This window comes from Sinocyclocheilus grahami, unplaced genomic scaffold, assembly GCF_001515645.1.
Source record: "Sinocyclocheilus grahami isolate Dianchi unplaced genomic scaffold, SAMN03320097.WGS_v1.1 scaffold268.1, whole genome shotgun sequence".
Taxonomy (NCBI): domain Eukaryota; kingdom Metazoa; phylum Chordata; class Actinopteri; order Cypriniformes; family Cyprinidae; genus Sinocyclocheilus; species Sinocyclocheilus grahami.
The window spans coordinates 1,122,094-1,141,447 of NW_015505447.1; the positions used below are offsets into that span (position 1 = coordinate 1,122,094).

General features: G+C 37.8%; 1 protein-coding gene across 1 annotated transcript; it reads left to right on the plus strand.

Moving 5' to 3' along the window:
- Window positions 1–6,790: 6,790 nt before the first annotated feature.
- Window positions 6,791–12,428, plus strand: LOC107599526 (voltage-dependent calcium channel gamma-6 subunit-like). The gene is made up of 6 exons (XM_016291149.1): window positions 6,791–7,107; window positions 7,210–7,242; window positions 8,676–9,466; window positions 9,558–9,632; window positions 10,705–10,842; window positions 11,951–12,428. Exons 3-6 carry the CDS (start codon window positions 9,067–9,069, stop codon window positions 12,169–12,171), a joined length of 834 nt encoding a protein of 277 aa, XP_016146635.1. The 5' UTR covers window positions 6,791–7,107; window positions 7,210–7,242; window positions 8,676–9,066; the 3' UTR covers window positions 12,172–12,428.
- The last annotated feature ends 6,926 nt before the right edge of the window (window positions 12,429–19,354 follow it).

Sequence of the window (19,354 nt, forward strand, 5' to 3'; positions counted from 1 at the left end):
ACATGACTCAAATGCATCACAGACACACAGATCTTTACAGCATTTAACCATTTTTTCATTCCAGATATGAAAAAATACCTGCATTAATGGTGTGAAAATAAGAGAGTTTAAAGGAAACACATTTTTATTGTGAAGAATTTCATAATTTTAATAACTGAAGAACCTTTGTGCAATGGAAAGCTTCTTAATGGAAATGTCAATAAATAACCTTTTTAAAGGTGTATAATATTTGGTACTGTTTCTCCAGCAAAACATCGGATTTTAGGTTCAGGATCCGGTGAATGGCTTCCGCTGTTGCTGTTGTGTAATCTTCCACTTATAGCTGTAATTGATCCTTAATTAACAGCTCCTGCACTGATCACTCTCCTCTGTTTAGTAAGACTGAGCTACAGTGACTCTCCACTTGACTTTCAGGACTTACCGTTAATCAATTGCTATATGCACTATGTGGACTGTAGCGTTGTTTAGGAGTATGGAGAGGAGTGACATGAATGAGAATGACTGGGCAGCAGTACAGACAACAGAGTTTTTTTATTGTGTGAAGCTCTGTTGGCATTAATCTCTATCTCTTTCTCTCCTGTGCGTCAGGACAATGTTTAATGCTCTCTCTCTCTCTCTCTCTCTCACACACACACACACACACACACACACACACACACACACACACACACACACACACACAGAGGCAGTTAGGCATTACAGGCTTACAGGCAAATTAACACACACACACACACACAGAGGCAGTTAGGCATTACAGGCAGGGTGGGAAATTAACCATTTTGCCCACTATCCACAATGGCTGATCAGTGCTGAGATCCTGAACTGAGTGAAAAGTGAAGAACACAGTTCTTTTTGCATTCACACTGGAATTGAAAGTGGAATTCTATTACATTTTCACAATCACAAAATATTTGAAAATGCATCAATGTCAAAATGAATCCCACATTTACTGTAAGACAAAATTCTGGGTGACTTGGATGAACAGACCCTTTTCATAGACTGTTATAACACATTTCCACAGTTATTAGCTTCATAAATCTAGCAGTTTTTTATATTTTCAATTTTTTTTAATTTAATGTACATTTACATCACTATACTTTCTTAAATTATTAGTTAAATGTGTGAGTGTTTTTACTGGACCCTTTTTTGTGATAAGGCGTTTCCCCATCTTTTAATATCATAAATCTATTAAAGATTTTTTGTATTTTCACTTTTAAAAAAATACTGTAGTTTGTGTTTTATTAATCTTGCATTAAATTACAGAAAACTGGTTATTGCTGCTGTAAGTGATTCTAATTGGCTACAACATAATCATAATCTCTCTATATTATTTCCTCTTTTGGAAAGTCATAAAAGCACTATTGCACTATTTTTTCTTTTGCTATTGGATCTAACGGGAACACAAAAAAATGCATTAATTATAGTTTCTGTTCACTACTATAGAAGTTTACAATGATGAGTACTGCTTTTGAGAAGCCCAAAAGTGCAACAGGGTCTGGACTGACAGAAATTTGTCAACTTTTTTCTCTTCTAACCAAATGAATTTCTATAGTATTTTTTATTCTTTTGTAAAGTTATTTAAAAAAGCTATAGTGGATTTTTTTTATATTGCTATTGGAACAAATGGCAATGCAAAAATCATATTTGTTGTCCGTTCACCACTATAGAAATTTACCCAACTATGAATGTCTTCTGCTTTTAAGAAACCTATGTGAAAAGATTCCATTGGATCAGAATAAACAGCCAAGTAGACATGTGCCTTACCATTTTTTTTAATCTTCCTCAAAATTTTATCAAATGTGTTCAACAATAGTGCGTCTTTGTTTTCTTTCAGTTCTTGTCAAAGGCCAGTCTGATACCAGTCACCTGCTAGATTACAAATTGCAAAATTAGATTACAAAATTACCCAAACTAAACAGTGCTTAATGACAAAGGTGAAAGGCAAAAAGTCTGGTTACATCAAATGTTGTAATACCACAAAACTACATCATTATAAACAGAGCATTGTGACAGACCTGTAGTTCACAATAGCCCATTTCTTTATTTTTGACATGCACAGCTACTCCAGTCACTTTATTCTGCCTTCTCATCTGAAATAAAATAATTGTATGCACCAATATAACATATGAGAGGTGTCAGACTGCTATGTATTTTACTTCTTAAATTCTAACCTTTATTTCAGGTGATGTTTCTGGTCTACTACTAAGGAGACAATTGCATTTTCAAAGCCATATCTCAAGCATCATCAGAGCACCTTGCTAGATAGGAGTAAAAGATGAAAAAGTCCCCCCCCCCCCAAAAAAAAAATCCTGGTCTGTAACTACACTACTGTTTTAAAGTTGGTAAGATATTTTATATTTATATTTTTGATATTTTATACTCTTATACTCACCCAGGCTGCATTGATTTGATCACAAATGCAGTAAAAATAGTAACACTTCAACATATTTTTTATAATTTATCATTTTTATAATAACTGTTTTCTCTTTGAATTTAATTTATTCCTGTGACGGCAAAGAAAAAAATTCAGTAGCATTTTCTTCAGTGTCACATGATCATACAGAAATCATTATATTGTGCTGATTTTATCAAGAAACATTTATTATTAATATCAATGTTGAAAACATTTGCACTGCATATGTTTGAGCAAAACTGTGATACAACTATTTCAAGATTGGTTGATGAACAGAAAATTCAACAGAACAATACATATTTGAAATAGAAATCTTTTGTAACATTATAAATGCCTTTACTGTAATTTTGAATCAATTTATTGCATCCTTGCTGAAGAACTGCATTCATTTCTTTCCCAAAAATAAATTAAAAAATCGTACTGACCACAAACTGTTGAACAGTAATGTATATGCAGTTAAAATTCAGGCTTGTTAAGCACTTGTGTTTGTTGCCCCCAATAGAAACCATCTGGCTTGTGGCACATAAGTAATTTGAGTTTGCGACCCCTATTATAGGGGATTAATTCCCTGACACTGACAGCCAATATAAAAATAGGCAGATGTTATATTATACCCTGTTTAATAGGCTGATTGGATTTCTGTTGAGGCACCGCTGCCTGGTGGCGCCACTTACTGGACAGTGTTGGTAAAGCAGCGGGATCTATAAAGGTTCGTGAGTGCACAAATCAGAGCCATCGCCATGCTGAGCACATAAGACTGCAGCACAGTGTCTGTCTCTTTCTCGCAGGCTCTCCTTCCTTCTGTCTGATAAGGCTACATAATACAAATGAGCACCAACCATGTCAGTACATCATAGATTCACTGAATGGATTGAATACAGATTGGATTGCAAGCATGTTGAAGGCAAGCTGCAATCATCTCAACAGCACATACAGTGGGTATATAAAAGAATCACCCCCCCCCCTTAAAATAATCAAATTTTGTTGCTTTGCAGCCTGAAATGAAGACTGACACAGTTTTTGTTTTATACAGCTGTATTTACTCAGTGCAACTTATAACATCCAAGTGAAAGATATAACACCAACATTTCAGAAAAAAAAATCCCTGAGTTGGAAAAAGGATCACCCACTTGTGTCAGTATTTTGTTGATCCACCTTTTGCTTTAATTACAGCCTTTAGTCTGTTGGGATTTGTCTCTATACAGTGGGTATAGAAAATAATCACCCCCCTTTAAAATAATCACATTTTGTTGCTTTCCACCCTGAAATGAAGACTGACACAGTTTTTGATTTATCCAGCTGTATTTACTCAGTGCAACTTATAACATCCAAGTGAAAGATATAACACCAACATTTCAGAAAAAAAAATCCCTGAGTTGGAAAAAGGATCACCCACTTGTGTCAGTATTTTGTTGAACTAACCTTTGCTTTAATTACAGCCTTTAGTTTTTTGGGATACATCTGTACTAACTTTGCACATCAAGACTTTGCAATATTTGCAGAACTGCTCAAGCTCAGTTAAATTTGATGGTGACCATTTCTGGACTGCAGTCTTCAAGTCATTCCACAGATTTTAAATCGGGTTTAAGTCTGGGCTCTGACTAGGCCATGCAAGGGCATTCACCTTTTTCTCCTTCAGCCACTGTGTGCTCAGTTTTGCTGTGTGCTTTGGGTCATTGTCATGTTGGAAGGTAAACCTTCTTCCCATTGACAACTTTCTGACAGAGGGCAGCAGATTTTCCTCAAGAATTTGATGGTATTTTGCCCCATCTATTTTTCCTTCTATTCTGACAAGTGCTCCAGTCCCTGCTGCAGAGAAACACCCCCATAACAAGACATTACCACCTCCATGCTTTACTGTAGGAATGGTGTTATTTGGATGGTGAGTTGTACTGGATTTCCGCCAGACATTTCCTTTGGTGTTGAGGCCAAATAATTCAATTTGAGTCTAATCTGCCTCAGAATCTTCAAGGTGCATTTTGGCAAAGCTCAGTCGTCACTGCTTTCTTGAGGAGTGGCTTTTTTCTTACAACTCTCCAATACAAGTCACATTTGTGGAGAATATGTGATGTTGTTGTCACTTGCACACAATGACCACTCTTTGTCATAAATTCCTGCAACTGCTCAGAGTTGCTGTAGGCCTCTTGGTAGCCTCTCTGACCAGTTTCTTCCTGGCTCTTTCATCCAGTTTGGAGCGACGTCCTGATTCAGGGAGTGTCTGTGTTGTACCAATTGTACTGGATTTCCGCCAGACATTTCCTTTGGTGTTGAGGCCAAATAATTCAATTTGAGTCTCATCTGCCTCAGAATCTTCAAGGTGCATTTTGGCAAAGCTCAGTCGTCACTGCTTTCTTGAGGAGTGGCTTTTTTCTTACAACTCTCCAATACAAGTCACATTTGTGGAGAATATGTGATGTTGTTGTCACTTGCACACAATGACCACTCTTTGTCATAAATTCCTGCAACTGCTCAGAGTTGCTGTAGGCCTCTTGGTAGCCTCTCTGACCAGTTTCTTCCTGGCTCTTTCATCCAGTTTGGAGCGACGTCCTGATTCAGGGAGTGTCTGTGTTGTACCAAATACCTGTTACTTCTTAATAATAGATTTCACTGTGCTTCTAGGCATTGATAAAGCCTTTGAAATGCACTGCTTTCTTGAGGAGTGGCTTTTTTCTTACAACTCTCCAATACAAGTCACATTTGTGGAGAATATGTGATGTTGTTGTCACTTGCACACAATGACCACTCTTTGTCATAAATTCCTGCAACTGCTCAGAGTTGCTGTAGGCCTCTTGGTAGCCTCTCTGACCAGTTTCTTCCTGGCTCTTTCATCCAGTTTGGAGCGACGTCCTGATTCAGGGAGTGTCTGTGTTGTACCAAATACCTGTTACTTCTTAATAATAGATTTCACTGTGCTTCTAGGCATTGATAAAGCCTTTGAAATGTTTTTGTCTCCAACTCCTGACTTGTGCCGGTCCACAACTGTATTCCGGTGATCTTTTGACAATGCCTTGCCACCCATAGTTGATTGTTTGCTTTAGTTGCATTACCAAGGACTGAGATGCTCCAGGAAAGCTCTCTTCATGCTGAGCTAATCAAAATGACCACCGTTGAAAGTCAAATGGCTTTGTGTGCCATTGTGAAAGTGATTAAGTTTACAAGTCAAGTTTGTATTTTTCTGACATGTTAGTGTTATATCTTTCACTTGGATTACAGCTGGATAAAACAAAAACTGTGTCCGTCTTCATTTCAGGCTGCAAAGCAACAAAATGTGATTATTTTAAAAGGCGGGTGATTCTTTTCTATACCCACTGTATGCACAATAGTTCACCTGTTCTAGTTCACTAGTTCATCGTTTGCTCATCCTGCCGTTGTTACAAAGTCTCTTGATGTTCTTTTTTCAAAAAGATGATTGCTATTTACTGTCACAGTATTGAAAAAAAGACTGGTGACTGAGGGGTTCATTCTGCCTAAGCCAAATCTTGACTGTTTGAATATGTATAATGCTCATAAAGGAATAAATGTAAATGTATTTAACCCAGTGGGACACTGTCCAGTAGGCGCCTCTTGCGCATGTCCATGGTCATATTTCACTTGACATGCACTGACATATCAAAAGGGGACTTTACATTTGGCTAATCCACATAACTCACATTTACATAACATCTGTAAATAGGTACCTTAACCATCCTACTTAACTAGTTGTCAAGAAAGTTTGAATTGTGGTATCAAGGACGTTTCTGTTTGTGTTCTTGGTAACCAGATCTGTTTCCCTGTTCCCATTTCCAACTAATTTTTAAGACATCAAAATTGACACTAATTTAGCAAACGTGCAGGTCTGACTATCAATTTAATAATGCAGTTTTAACAATATAATTAATTCACCAACAAATAAAATAAAGTCTAAATAATTAAAATAAACAAATAAACAAACACAACCTTTCATCTGGAGATAATTTAGTGAAATAAAAAATAAATAAATACATAAATAATAAATTATTAGTTTAATCAGCATTCAATTTTCAGATTAAGTTTTCTAAATTAAATTTTAACAATTCCTCGACAGATTAAATAAATAAATACTTTGTTTGACCTGCATTGTTTTAGCTGGTCCGTATAATTTTGCACCGCTGTGCTGTGCAGGCAGTCTAAATCAATATTTAAAGTAAATTGCTACGCTTGAAATACTGACATTGACACTGCTTCAGAATTCCAGGCCTCATTTTCCCAGAATTACCCTCACAAACACCCATACACATGCATGCTGTAACCTCAGCCTTCGAGTGGGCCTTCGAGTGGGCTTGGTGCCATGCTTTTTAATGTCATTAACAGGTGGCTTTCTAAAATAGAATCAAGAAATGCTCACGCGCGTACTCACACACATAGCGACGCAAGAAGATACAAACACCACGCTGGCATAGAGACGCACACTGAAATCTCTCAGACACAGCAGGGCAGCCATGAAGTAACAATTGACAGAAACAGACCCAGTGCCGACGTCCCTAAAAAAGATCATTGATATCATTATGCCAGGACATGGGCGTGATCTTTTTCAGATGCATACAACCCCCCACCCCCAAATACTAGCGGTGTTCCATATCGACATCCTCCCTCTTTAAACCCCTCTTACGTACTTTCTGTCCATCTTAGAGAAAACCCCTCTGCAAACCAGCCTACACGTATTCGACACTCGACAGGTCAGCTGCTTGTTTGTGCTCTTGTGATTCAATGTAAAAGTACCTGCTTTGTCAGCACTGTTAAAGTACAATTAAAAGTCATAATATTTGTTTTTGTTGCAGGAAACTTTTATCTGTGTCAGTCTGGAGCTTACAGTATGTGCTTTCTTTATTACTAATATACTAGGTACAACATGGTATGCTTGAACAGCAAGTCATGTTTCATGTTTTTTTCCCCTCCATGTATACTATATAGCCTAATCTGGCCATTTGGCAGTATTAGCATGTCCTGGTATTCCTCAATTGTGCTGTAGTTCACATTTGAACAGTTTTGGCTATTAATACTTTCTGTAAAGTAATTTAATGAAGCTAATTAGTAAATTTAGAGCTGCATGAAATATTTTTAGATGCACGCTGCATGTTTTATACAGAGTCTCTGCTTCTACCACAACAGCAAATTAGCTTTTGCAGCATAACATGGTATAAAAAGACATACAAATAAATTGTAAGTTTTACATTGTTACACTGTTACTATTAAAAGTCAAACAATTAATTGTTTTTATTTATTTCTTTATCTTTGTGGGTGGTGCTACAGTGAGACTGTCATTTTTAAATCAAAATCATGGGGGTTTTCTGTGACATGTGATACGCTCAGCATAGAAAATGCTTTTGAAAGAAGTCTCTTAAGCCCACCAAGGCTGCATTTATTTGACCAAAAATATCAAAAATACAGTGTGAAATGTAATTTATTCCTGTGATGGCAAAGCGGAATTTTCAGCAGCCATTACTCCAGTCTTCAGTGTCACATCCTTCAGAAATCATCTAATATGCGGATTTGCTGCTCATGAAACATTACTTATTATTAATATTAATGTTGAAAACAGATGTGCTGCTTAATATTTTTGTGTAAACCATGATACTTTTTTCAGGACTAATAGAAATAATAGAGACTATAGTAGATAATGTAAATATAGATTATACTTACATAATATTGATCTATATACAATATATAGAATCAGCAATTATTTGGAATAAAATATTTTTGTAACAATATAAAAGTCTTTACTGACACATTTAATCACTTAAATTAAGACTATAATTGTACACATACTACAATTCTGTAGTTCAGCAAGTAGTTATATATTCATGAAACACAAAAATAAGATATTTTGAAGAACGTTGGCAAGCAAACAGTTTTGGTGGCCACTGACCTCCATTGCATGGGGGGGGGGGGGGGGGGGGGAATCTCAAAACATTGTGTTTCACAAAAATCAAAGAAATTCAAAGAAAAATGACCAAAACTATTTTTGGGGTAAACTATCCTTTTAACACTCTAAAGACGGCATTATGAAATGGTAAAAACAACATCAACAAAAACATCAAAAAATCGTATACATTCAAAATATTGATTTAAAAATGATTGGCCAAATTGATCCAGTTATGATACTGCAATAAACTGAATCATGGCATACATCTTGCAACATATACTGTAGCATATCATGGGGTAGTTGGTGACACTCCTCCACCTCATAAAACTGTGCTTAAGTTTGATTTACTGTTTCATCATGTTCTTGATTTTTTTTTTTTAGAGTAACCAGCCCCAACTGCTGACTTCATCATTTCATCATTCACATCTTCAAGCTGTATTAGCCCTCATGTCAGCACTGTTTTTGTGAATAGGCAATGCCTTCCCCTGTCCTGCAGCTCCCAGCATCCTTCAGCTGTCTATCTGGCCTTAACGCCTCCATTATTAACATCCTCAGCCACATCTTCTTCTGACAAGGCCTACATTAGAAACACATTAGACTGGCCTAGATTGATCTTGCTGGATCAATCTAACTCAGACTCCAGCACTAACAGTCTTTGTTTGTCCTCTTATCTGATTATTTTGATCTCAAACATCTAAGACTTAAATGTCCTTTCAAAACAAGCCGCTGCCTCTCGTTCATTTATCTGGATCTTTGAGCCTCCAAGTCAACCATGTGGTCCTCATTCATCGTTCAGGATGAAGAGATAAGGACGGTGAATACATCTCCTGGAGTGCACCAACCTTCTGGTGGGGTGGGAGGGTTTTTGGGATCACGGGGCGGTGGATGCAAACGCCGACATGGAACACACTCCAGTTCTGGAGATGGCATTAGCGAAAGTCAAGAGGGCAAAATCAAGCTGACGTTATTCATGGCTATAACCGGCATCATGCTTTCCGTGCTCGGGGTGGGAACAGAGTTCTGGGTGGAGCTTAAACCATCCAAGAGCTTCTACAACAATCAGACTTGTCTGGTTGCACATTATGGCTTATGGAAATGCTGTACCAAGACGTTCTGGGTGTCAGATATGGACCCAAAGCAGGAGATCTGTGGGTCTTTGCACTTACAGGGAGGTAAGAGCTTTTGTGAAAAATGTCTCAACTGGAGTAGGAGAATTCTGAATTATCCATCAGAATAACATCACCTTTTTGGATCCCATTATAGAATCCAATTGCACCTTCTTTAAGTTCTACACCACTGGAGAGAACATTGTCCTATTTCAGAAAACGCCAGAAAAGGGTGAGTCATCCCACATCCCCATCTCTATCTTTAGATCCCATAGCACTAATGTGTCTTTCTTTGTGTCGTCACTGAGTGCTGACGCCATATACACATTTGATTTTTCACCAAAACTTGAAATGTAGATGTTGTATGAGCAGCGCCAAATAGAATGAATAATAATATAAAAGAAATCAAATCAAATAAAGTAATGATTGGATGGTTGGAGTTTTAATACCATGCCGGCTTCCTTGGCTATTTTCAAAAGTGTTTGCAGAGTGATATAATTTCCTATGAGAACTTAACCCAGCACAATCGAATAAAATATGTTTAAGAGCTATTGGCATTATGTATGATCTGATCCCAGCGATTATTGAAAATAAATTATTGAAAAATATTTGAGGTTTTTGTTCATACCCTGACCGGTTCATTTTTGATTTGTTGATAAAATAAGATACTATGGTAGTTTTAAGATATGAGGGTGGCATGGAACATTTGACAATAAATTAAGGAATGAAACATTACATTTCCCACAGAAAAAGATTTTGCACCAGTTTTGCATTAAATGTTGTTAACAAGCACAATTTCTGATGTCAATAAGATGATATACTCTTACTGCACATGAGTGTCTTGAAACTGACAGCAAAAACAAAAAAGTTGGGAAAACATTATTGCTATATATCAGCGGTGGTGAACTCCGGTCCTGGAGAGCCGCAGCTCTGCAGAGTTCAGCTCCAACCCTAATTAAAACTCACCTACCTGTAGCTCCCTAGTAATCCTTCAGACCTTGATTAGCTTGTTCAGGTGTGTTTGATTAGCGTTGAAGCAAAACTCTGCAGGGCTGCGGCTCTCCAGGACTGACGTTCGCCACCCCTGCTATATACAGTATATAGACAAAGAAGAAGTATGAAGTCACATCAATTAATAAACATTTATGCATCTATGTCAATGTAAAGTCTAAGAACACTTGAACAGAAGTAAATGTAAACCAAACCTTACAGAGTGCACCTTTAAAGTAAAACATGTTCTAAATGGTATACATTAGAATGTTCAGCTCAGTATGTGTGCATTAAATCTGCTCTTCTCCCATCAGATCTAACAGTAGCGTCGGCCATGTTTGCTATCATTAGTCTTTTCCTGATGGTGATGGGAACAATCTGCATTATCATGGCAGTAAGCAAAGGTGTTCAATTCTTCTTGAAGCCAGCCGCAGTTTGCTTCATACTGTCAGGTAATATTATTATGCTATTGGCCAACACCTCTAAACTAAATATTACAAATGCACTACTGTTCAAAAGTCTGGGGTCGGTAAGATTTTTAAATATTATTGAAAGAAATCTCTTATGCTCACCAGGGCTACATTTATTTGATGTGTGGGGAAAAAAAAAGGTGAGTGACGTGACCGCCAAGTATGGTAACCCATTCTCGGAATCTGTGCTCTGCATTTATCCAAGTGCACACACACAGCACTGAGTAGTGAACACACACCCGGAGCAGTGGCCAGCCATTTTTGCCCGGGGAGCAATTGAGGTTTCAACTGATCGGAAATACAGTAGAACAGCAATATTGTAACATTATTAAATTTAAAATAACTGTGTTCTATTTTTGTATATTTTAAAATGTAATTTATTACTGTGATGGTAAATATAGTGATGTATCATTACTCCAGTCTTCAGTGTCACGTGATCCTTCAGAAATCATTCTAATATGTTGAATTACTGCTCAAGAAACATTTCTTATAATCAATGGTAAAAACAGTTGTGCTGCTTAATATTTTTGTAGAAAGCACGATGCAGTTTATTCAGGATTCGTTGATGAATAGAAAGTTCAAAAGAACAGCATTTATTTAAAACTGATTTTTTTTTACATTATACATGTCTTTACTATGCCACTTTTGCTCTATTTAATGCATTAATGGTGAAAAAGATTAATTTATTAAAAACTCATACTGACCACAAACATTTGAACAGTAGTGTGTACACTGATTTTAATATTTTTATGGGTTGTTGGTTTCTTTACAATACATATTTCAAAGTGGTTTCACTCCTATCACTTTGAATCAGACATCTATGCTAAATGACATGCACTGTAAATATACACACCTAACAAATGGTGTAGAAACAATTTTTAGTCAGAACTCGCTAGGAAATTTCACAAAATTGCAAAGAATCAACACACAAAAGTGCAGCATGACACTGGATTAACAATTGGAGTAATAACAAAGAGCAAGCAATTTGGAAAAGACAATGCACTTATTATCCATATTGCTAATAAAAGCCAAGTAACACAGGTTTGTATACATCTGATAATATTCTTTTTTCCTCTCTGTCTCTCAACAGGTGTCTTAATCTTCCTCTGCCTCATAGTTTTCCACCAATCAGTGCTTTCATTCTTAGCAAGTGACCAATCCATACCTCTACACCACGAATTGTCCTGGTCAGTGACGTGTGTAGGCTGTGCCGGGGCTCTGGTCATTTTTGCTGGGGCCTTGTTTTTGGTCCTTGCTCTTCCATACAGTCCTTGGGAAAAGTGCTTGCCTAAGAAGAACAGTGATATCTAGTGGTGTGGGGGCTGAAGTGCAGTACCAAGGCAACATGATACTGTGAATAAGTTGGCACTAGAGAGGATGCTGTTGGAAATGTAACAGGAAGTGTTTATGTACCATTAGAATGGAATGGTTCAGTGGTGTGATAAAATAATAATACATATAAGCTCATAACTTTAACATAATAGCTCAATTGCTTTTTTGTGTAAAACTCATGTGCAATATTTAATTTTTGGTTGAACTATTCCTTTTGTTAATGTTTTTAAATTATGGAAGACATATGTCTTATATGACAAATATAATATAACAATATTTAAATTTTGTCAAATAAATCTTACATAGTTAAACTTGTATATTTTGGTGGACTTTATATACAGCTCGGGCCATTTAAAGACAGAGGTTCTGGGTACTATCACATTTAACCTTTTATGACGATTGACGTATATAATTAGGGCTGGACGATATGGCCAAAATTTATATCACGATATATTTCTTAATTTCGGTCGATACGATATAATTCCGATATCGATATGAACACTATTAAAAAAGCCTCATAAACACGGCCAAGAACGGCCACAACAGATGTCTGTACCTACAAACTTATGAAAAATTAATTTGCCAACTCTATGAAACCTACTCCTATAAAACTATATAATATTTTAGGAAAAAAATGGCGCAAATAAATAAATGTTCACCTTTTATTGGTATTTAGCCTTCATACAAACAAGAAATAGTGAGCAGAAGATAATTATTTAAGAAACATTAAATATCTTGCAGTTCAAAAACCTTTGACTGGTGATGTAGGCTGATTATTCTTATAGATTGAAAAGTGCATTAACCAGGATAACTAGTATGAAACATGCTCCGAGTTGCTTCAGAAAACAAAAAATAGAGCAACAACAAAAGCATGTTGCTGGAAATGGATTTATTATTGAAAATGCAAACTGCTTGTCTGCCAGCAGGAGCCGCTGTGAGAGCGGTGGAACTAGTGGTTTCTCCAGTAACAGCTGTAAACAAAGCAGCTCCGCTCATGAACGCTACTTTATCAGATAAAAATGCCATCTAAACTATTCTGAAGACAGTCGGTTCCCTTCAGAGATACATTCATATAAAACACCCACGCCGTGTTATGATTTTGAAACGTGCAGTGCTCATGTTTATTCAACGATGTCAAACGCCACAAATGAATCAATGTATGGGAAACTGGTAATGTATATCGAAATATCGGAAATGTGTTTAAAAATCATATCGCCGTTATTGAAAAAAATTATATCGCGATACATTTTGATATTGAATTATTGTCCAGCCCTACGTATAATTGAGGTAAAATTTCAATATTTAATATCTAGGACTATAACTGGAAACAGAAGTCTAACCACTGAAGCAATAGCTACTGTAGTTATGCTGAAATATCATTGTGGTATAAATGTCGTTATTGGCATAATTGGGTTTCCAGACACTGACTTATTGAAATTGTAGGTAACAAAAATTATGCTTAATTTATGCTTTTATATTTATGTTTATGCAGACATTTTCAAGCATTGATCTGGTTTTGACACTAAAGTACATCGAAAAAAAAACATGAATCTTTTCTCTTTCATAATGTGGAAAAGAGCCTTCATATTTCGTAATATATACATATTATAAATATATAAATCCAGGAAAAAACTGCTTGAGATGCATGAGTGAATTTATTCTGTTCCTGGCTGACACTGATAATTTATTAACAGCGGTGCCTTAGACGTTAAGCAACACATGGAATCTGATATTGCATATTTGAAAAACAATATGACCATTCAATTTATTTTCTTTATTTAGTTATTTTTTGAGTAGTGGAAAAAAACTGCAGCATTGTAAATAAATAACAAATAAAGTGATGATTATTTATAGGAATACAAATGTATATGTTTTGGCTGATTTGCAAGAGTATACATACTGAGAAACTGATATTTTGGAAAAAGATATGTTCCGTTTTAACTGCGGAAATAAGTCATTAAATTCACAGACAGAGGGCAATTAAGTCTTTGAAATGCAACATCAGTTACGCAAAGGTGCTTCCAGTTATAATGAAAATCACGTTTTCAGTTTCAGCCGTGGTTTGAGTCTGGCAGCTGACAGTGCCAATGAAAAGACCAGTTGATTCATCTCCGGTTCTGACCAGCCCTCCTCATCTGGAGGTGGTCGCTTGATGACAGCAAGAGACGAACTGAAATCAAAAGCATTAATTAAAAGCCCCAATGTCTGCTGCTGCTGCTCCTGCTGCTTCCCATTGTGAATGCTGACATTGATGCTGATCTAGAATCAGTTATTGAAAGTGTAAGAGGAAAACATCTCATAAAAATGAGGAACTTTCATTGTTGGCTGCCTCTAGTGCATGACAGAAATAGCATTCCTACAGAGTTGGGCTAGGTTAAAGTTACTCGTAGTCAGGCTACAGAAGAATACCATAATTCCTCCGTTCAATTAGGCCTAAGACATCGAGAGTCACGCAGACCTATAACAACCCAGCCACAACACATAATTGCGAATAACATGCCTTACTTTAACACAGAATCGATCACAGAGTCCAACGTTTATATTTTTTCTACGAATCTTTGAGTTAACATGTACTAAACATGAGTGGAATCTGCACCGCAGCGCCCCCACACCTTGATGCTCATGACAAGAATAGCATGTATAGTTATCTTTATTGAAGTGAATTAGGTTTAAATCGCCGTCATGCATGAATGAATTATATTTTTGCAATTTTACACATAATAATCCACAATGATCACATTACACAAAACAAGTCAATTTTTTGAGACCCCCCCCCCCCAAATTTCACAAATCACGTTTTCAGAGGAGCCCATGACTTAAGGGGAGCCGAGCCGAGCTCCCCCTAGCTCCCCCGTAGGTGTATGTATGTATACACACACACATATATATATATTCCCTTCTTCCTTTCATTGCAAAAACACTTTAACGAGCTGTGTTCAACCAAGTCTCTGCTTTTTTCACACAGAACCTCCTCGACAGCTACCAGTCTGGTTTCAGAAGTGGACATTCAACCGAGACTGCCTTGCTCTCAGTTGTTGAAGCCCTAAGACTGGAAAGAGCGGATTCCAAATCTTCAATACTTATCTTGCTGGATCTGTCAGCTGCTTTTGTCCACCAGATCCTCCTGTCAACCCTACTGGCAAAGGGCATCTCAGGAACCACACTCCAGTGGTTTGAGTCTTCTCTCAGATAGGCCCTTCAAGATATTTTGGAGAGGTGCCTCAGGGCTCAGTTCTTGCACCACTTCTCTTCTCTGTCTACATGGCATCACTAGATTCTGTCATTCAGAAACATGGCTTTTCATATCACTATGCTGATGACACTCATCTCTACCTCTCATTCAATCCTGATGATCCGACGATAGCTGCTCACATCTCCGCTTGTCTAACAGACATTTCTTGCTGAATGAAGGACCATCACCATCACCTTCAACTCAAACTTGCCAAGACAGAACTGCTTGTGGTTCCATCAAACCCATCGTTTTATCACAATTTCACCATCCAGTTAGGCACATCAACCATAACTCCTTCAAAAACAGCCAGAAACCTTGGAGTTATGATTGATGATCAGCGGACTTTCTCAGACCACATTGCTAAAAGTGCCCGGTCCTGCAGATTTGCTTTATTCAACATCAAAGAGATCAGGCCCTTTCTTTTCAGAACATGCTTCACAACTCCTTGTTCAAGCTCTTGTTCTGTCCAGGCTGGACTATTGCAATGCTCTCTTGGCAGGTAGAATCGGCTAAAAACACATCTCTTCCATCTTTATTTGACCCTCTAACTCTAGCACTCTCTATTCTTTATATAAAAACTTGCCCCTTTCAGACTTGCACTCTATTTATTTACTATCTGCTTGTTTTCTTTAAAAAAAAAAAAAACTAACACTTGCTTCTCTAATCTTTTTGCATTCTATTGGTTTTCTTTTTATTTATTATACAATTATAATTCTGACTAACACAAGCAAAAAAAGGCCTCTAACACTAGCTTGCGCTATTCTTTTTCGATTCTATCAGTTTTCTTTTTATTTACTATAGGATTTAAAAAAAAAAACCTTGCACCGTAAACTGCATAAAGCTTACGGAGATTTGTTATAGCACTTGCATATCATTGCACTTTTGTTGATTTAGATTGCTTCCATTGTCCTCATTTGTGAGTCGCTTTGGATAAAAGCGTGTGCTATATATATATATATATATATATATATATATATATTGGTCCCCCTTTCGCTGCCAAAACAGCCCCTCAAACTCATTGTTGTGCTCCTCAAACCATTCCTGAAGAGGCCACAGCCACCAGGGAATACCTTTTCCATGAAAGGGTGTACATGGTCTGCAACAATGCTTCGGTAGGTGGTACGTGTCAAAGTAACATCCACGTGTATGGCAGGACCCAAGGTTTCCCAGCAGAACATTGCCCAAAGCTTCACATTGCCTCCACTTGCCTTCTTCCCATAGTGCATCCTTGTGCCATGTGTTCAGGTAAGCGACACACACTCACCCGGCCATCCACGTGATGTAAAAGAAAACGGGATTCATCAGACCAGGCCACCTTCTTCCATTGCTCCGTGGTCCAGTTCTGATGCTCACGTGCCCACTGTTGGCGCTTTCGGTGATGGACAGGGGTCAGCATGGGCACCCTGACTGGTCTGCAGCTATGCAGCCCCATACACAACAAACTGTGATGCATTGGCTACGTTTACATGCACAATATTTGGTTCAATCAGACTGAATTCATTCCGATTGATGAATCTGAATGTAGTGTTTACCTGAACGCTAAATAAAGTGATTGGGTTGATGTGCTTTATATGTCACAAGCTTCAAATCGGAATTGATTTTTTTTTATATGCGCACACTGCACAAATATAGATTTTCCTCACTGTTTGCACATAATAACCACTGTGCCGTGCTGCTCATATTTCTCATGCAGTAAAAATGCCCAAAACCTGTGGATGAAAATCCAAAACAAGGACTGGTGGGAGGTTGTCCTGCTCCACTTCACAGTTGCCGAGTGAAAGGAGAGTTTTATAAATGACAGGACACACATTTATACAACACTTTATTCAAAAGGAAGAGCCGTTAGTTCCGCGCGTCATACGTCATTACGCTATTTCTGCATCATTGCACATGCACAGTCCTTTCAGTTTCGGGGTTCAGTCCGATCAAGTGTTTAAATGCACTCAATCGTATTAGAAAAGGAATAAACCACCCCCTTCAATCTGATCGAAATTTCATTCCAATCAAGCTCAATCAGATCAATTAAGATGTTTACATGAAGGCTTTTCAGTCCGATTGAGCCGCCAATCCGATTACAAACGGATTATTTGGTTGCATATAAACGTAGCAACGGTGTATTCTGACACCTTTCCATCAGAACCAGCATTAACTTCCTGAGCAATTTGAGCTACAGTAGCTCATCTGTTGGATCGGACCACACAATGCCAGCCTTCGCTCCCCACATACATCAATGAGCCTTGACCACCCATGACCCTGTCACCGGTTCACCACTGTTCCTTCCTTGGACCACTTTTGATAGATACTGACCACTAGAGACTGGGAACACCCCACAAGAGCTGCAGTTTTGGAGATGCTCTGACCCAGTCATCTAGATATCACAATTTGGCCCTTGTCAAACTCGCTCAAATCCTTACGCTTGCCCACTTTTCCTGCTTCTAACACATCAACTTTGAGGACAAAATGTTCACTTGCTGCCTAATATATCCCACCCACTAACAGGTGCCGTGATGAAGAGATAATAATCAGCGTTATTTACTTCACCTCTCTCAGGTGTACTTTTTTAGTTTTATAATTTTTGACTTCAAAAATCTTACTATACGCTTGCATTTTAACAAATCAAACCTTTTTGTTTCGCTTTTTTGTCTGACAATGAAAATCGCACATTTTTGTATTCAAATATTTTAATTTTGTGCATATTATATTAGTCTGCAAACATGAGGATCAATATAGGTAAATGTCATTAATTCAAACTGACTTTATTGGTAAAACCAGAAGACAAGCAGTGAAGCAGGGGAGTGATTGTTCAGAACACGATAGTTCAACAAACTTGGTAATAACGGTCTTAACTTTCCTTGTATTGAAGGTGAGGAGGGATCCTCGGAGTTGTGATTGATGATCAGTTAAGCTTCACGGACCATATTGCTACAACGGCCCGGTTCAGCAGATTTGCCTTATACAACATTAGGAAGATTAGACCCTTCCTATCAGAGCAGGCCACACAACTCCTTGTCCAAGCTCTCGTTCTCTCCAGACTGGACTATTGTAATGCTCTCTTGGCGGGCCTACTGGCACGTACTATCAAGCCTCAGCAACTGATCCAGAATGCAGCAGCAAGAGTGATCTTCAACGAGCCGAAGAAAGCCCAAGTCACACCTCTCTTCATCAGTTTGCACTGGCTGCCAATAGCCGCTCGCATCAAACTCAAGGTACTGATGTTTCCCTACAAGACAACCACTGGCACTTTACCAATATACCTACACTTGCTAGTTGAGACTTGTGCCCTCCAGAAGCTTGCGTTTTGCAAGTGAACGATGCCTTGTGGTGCCATCCCAAAGAGGCACAAAAATCACTCACTGACGTTTTCCTGTACTGTTCCCAGCTGGTGGAACAACCTGCCTCAATTTGAGCAGCCATTTGAGCAGTCTTCAGCCATTTTCAAAAAAATGTCTAAAGACATATTTTTCGTCAGCACCTGACCAATTAATACTAGCACTTACCTATTCTATTCACTCTAATTTATAAAAACAACACCACCACCTTGTTAAGTGTACTGTGCTAGACTAAATGAGACTTGTCAAAGCACTTGTATACTGTTGCTCTCTTGTTGGTCTGATTGCTTCTATTGTTCTCTTTATTTGTAAGTCACTTTAGATAAAAGCTCCTGCTAAATGATTAAACGTAATCTAAATGGAATCAGCACCAGATCACAGAAAATGGAAACCGATAATAACTGAGAGAGAGACAGGACACACATTTATACAACACTTTATTCAAAAGGAAGAGCCGTTAGTTCCGCGCGTCATACGTCATTACGCTATTTCTGCATCATTGCACATGCACAGTCCTTTCAGTTTCGGGGTTCAGTCCGATCAAGTGTTTAAATGCACTCAATCGTATTAGAAAAGGAATAAACCACCCCCTTCAATCTGA

What these genes read in the sequence shown, in the direction of transcription:
- LOC107599526 (XM_016291149.1), top strand. Translation starts at nt 9,067, where the DNA reads ATGTGGTCCTCATTCATCGTTCAGGATGAAGAGATAAGGACGGTGAAT. An exon ending in TCAGAAAACGCCAGAAAAGG is followed by an intron (nt 9,633 to 10,704) that starts GTGAGTCATCCC and finishes TTCTCCCATCAG; the next exon opens with ATCTAACAGTAGCGTCGGCC. An exon ending in AGTTTGCTTCATACTGTCAG is followed by an intron (nt 10,843 to 11,950) that starts GTAATATTATTA and finishes GTCTCTCAACAG; the next exon opens with GTGTCTTAATCTTCCTCTGC.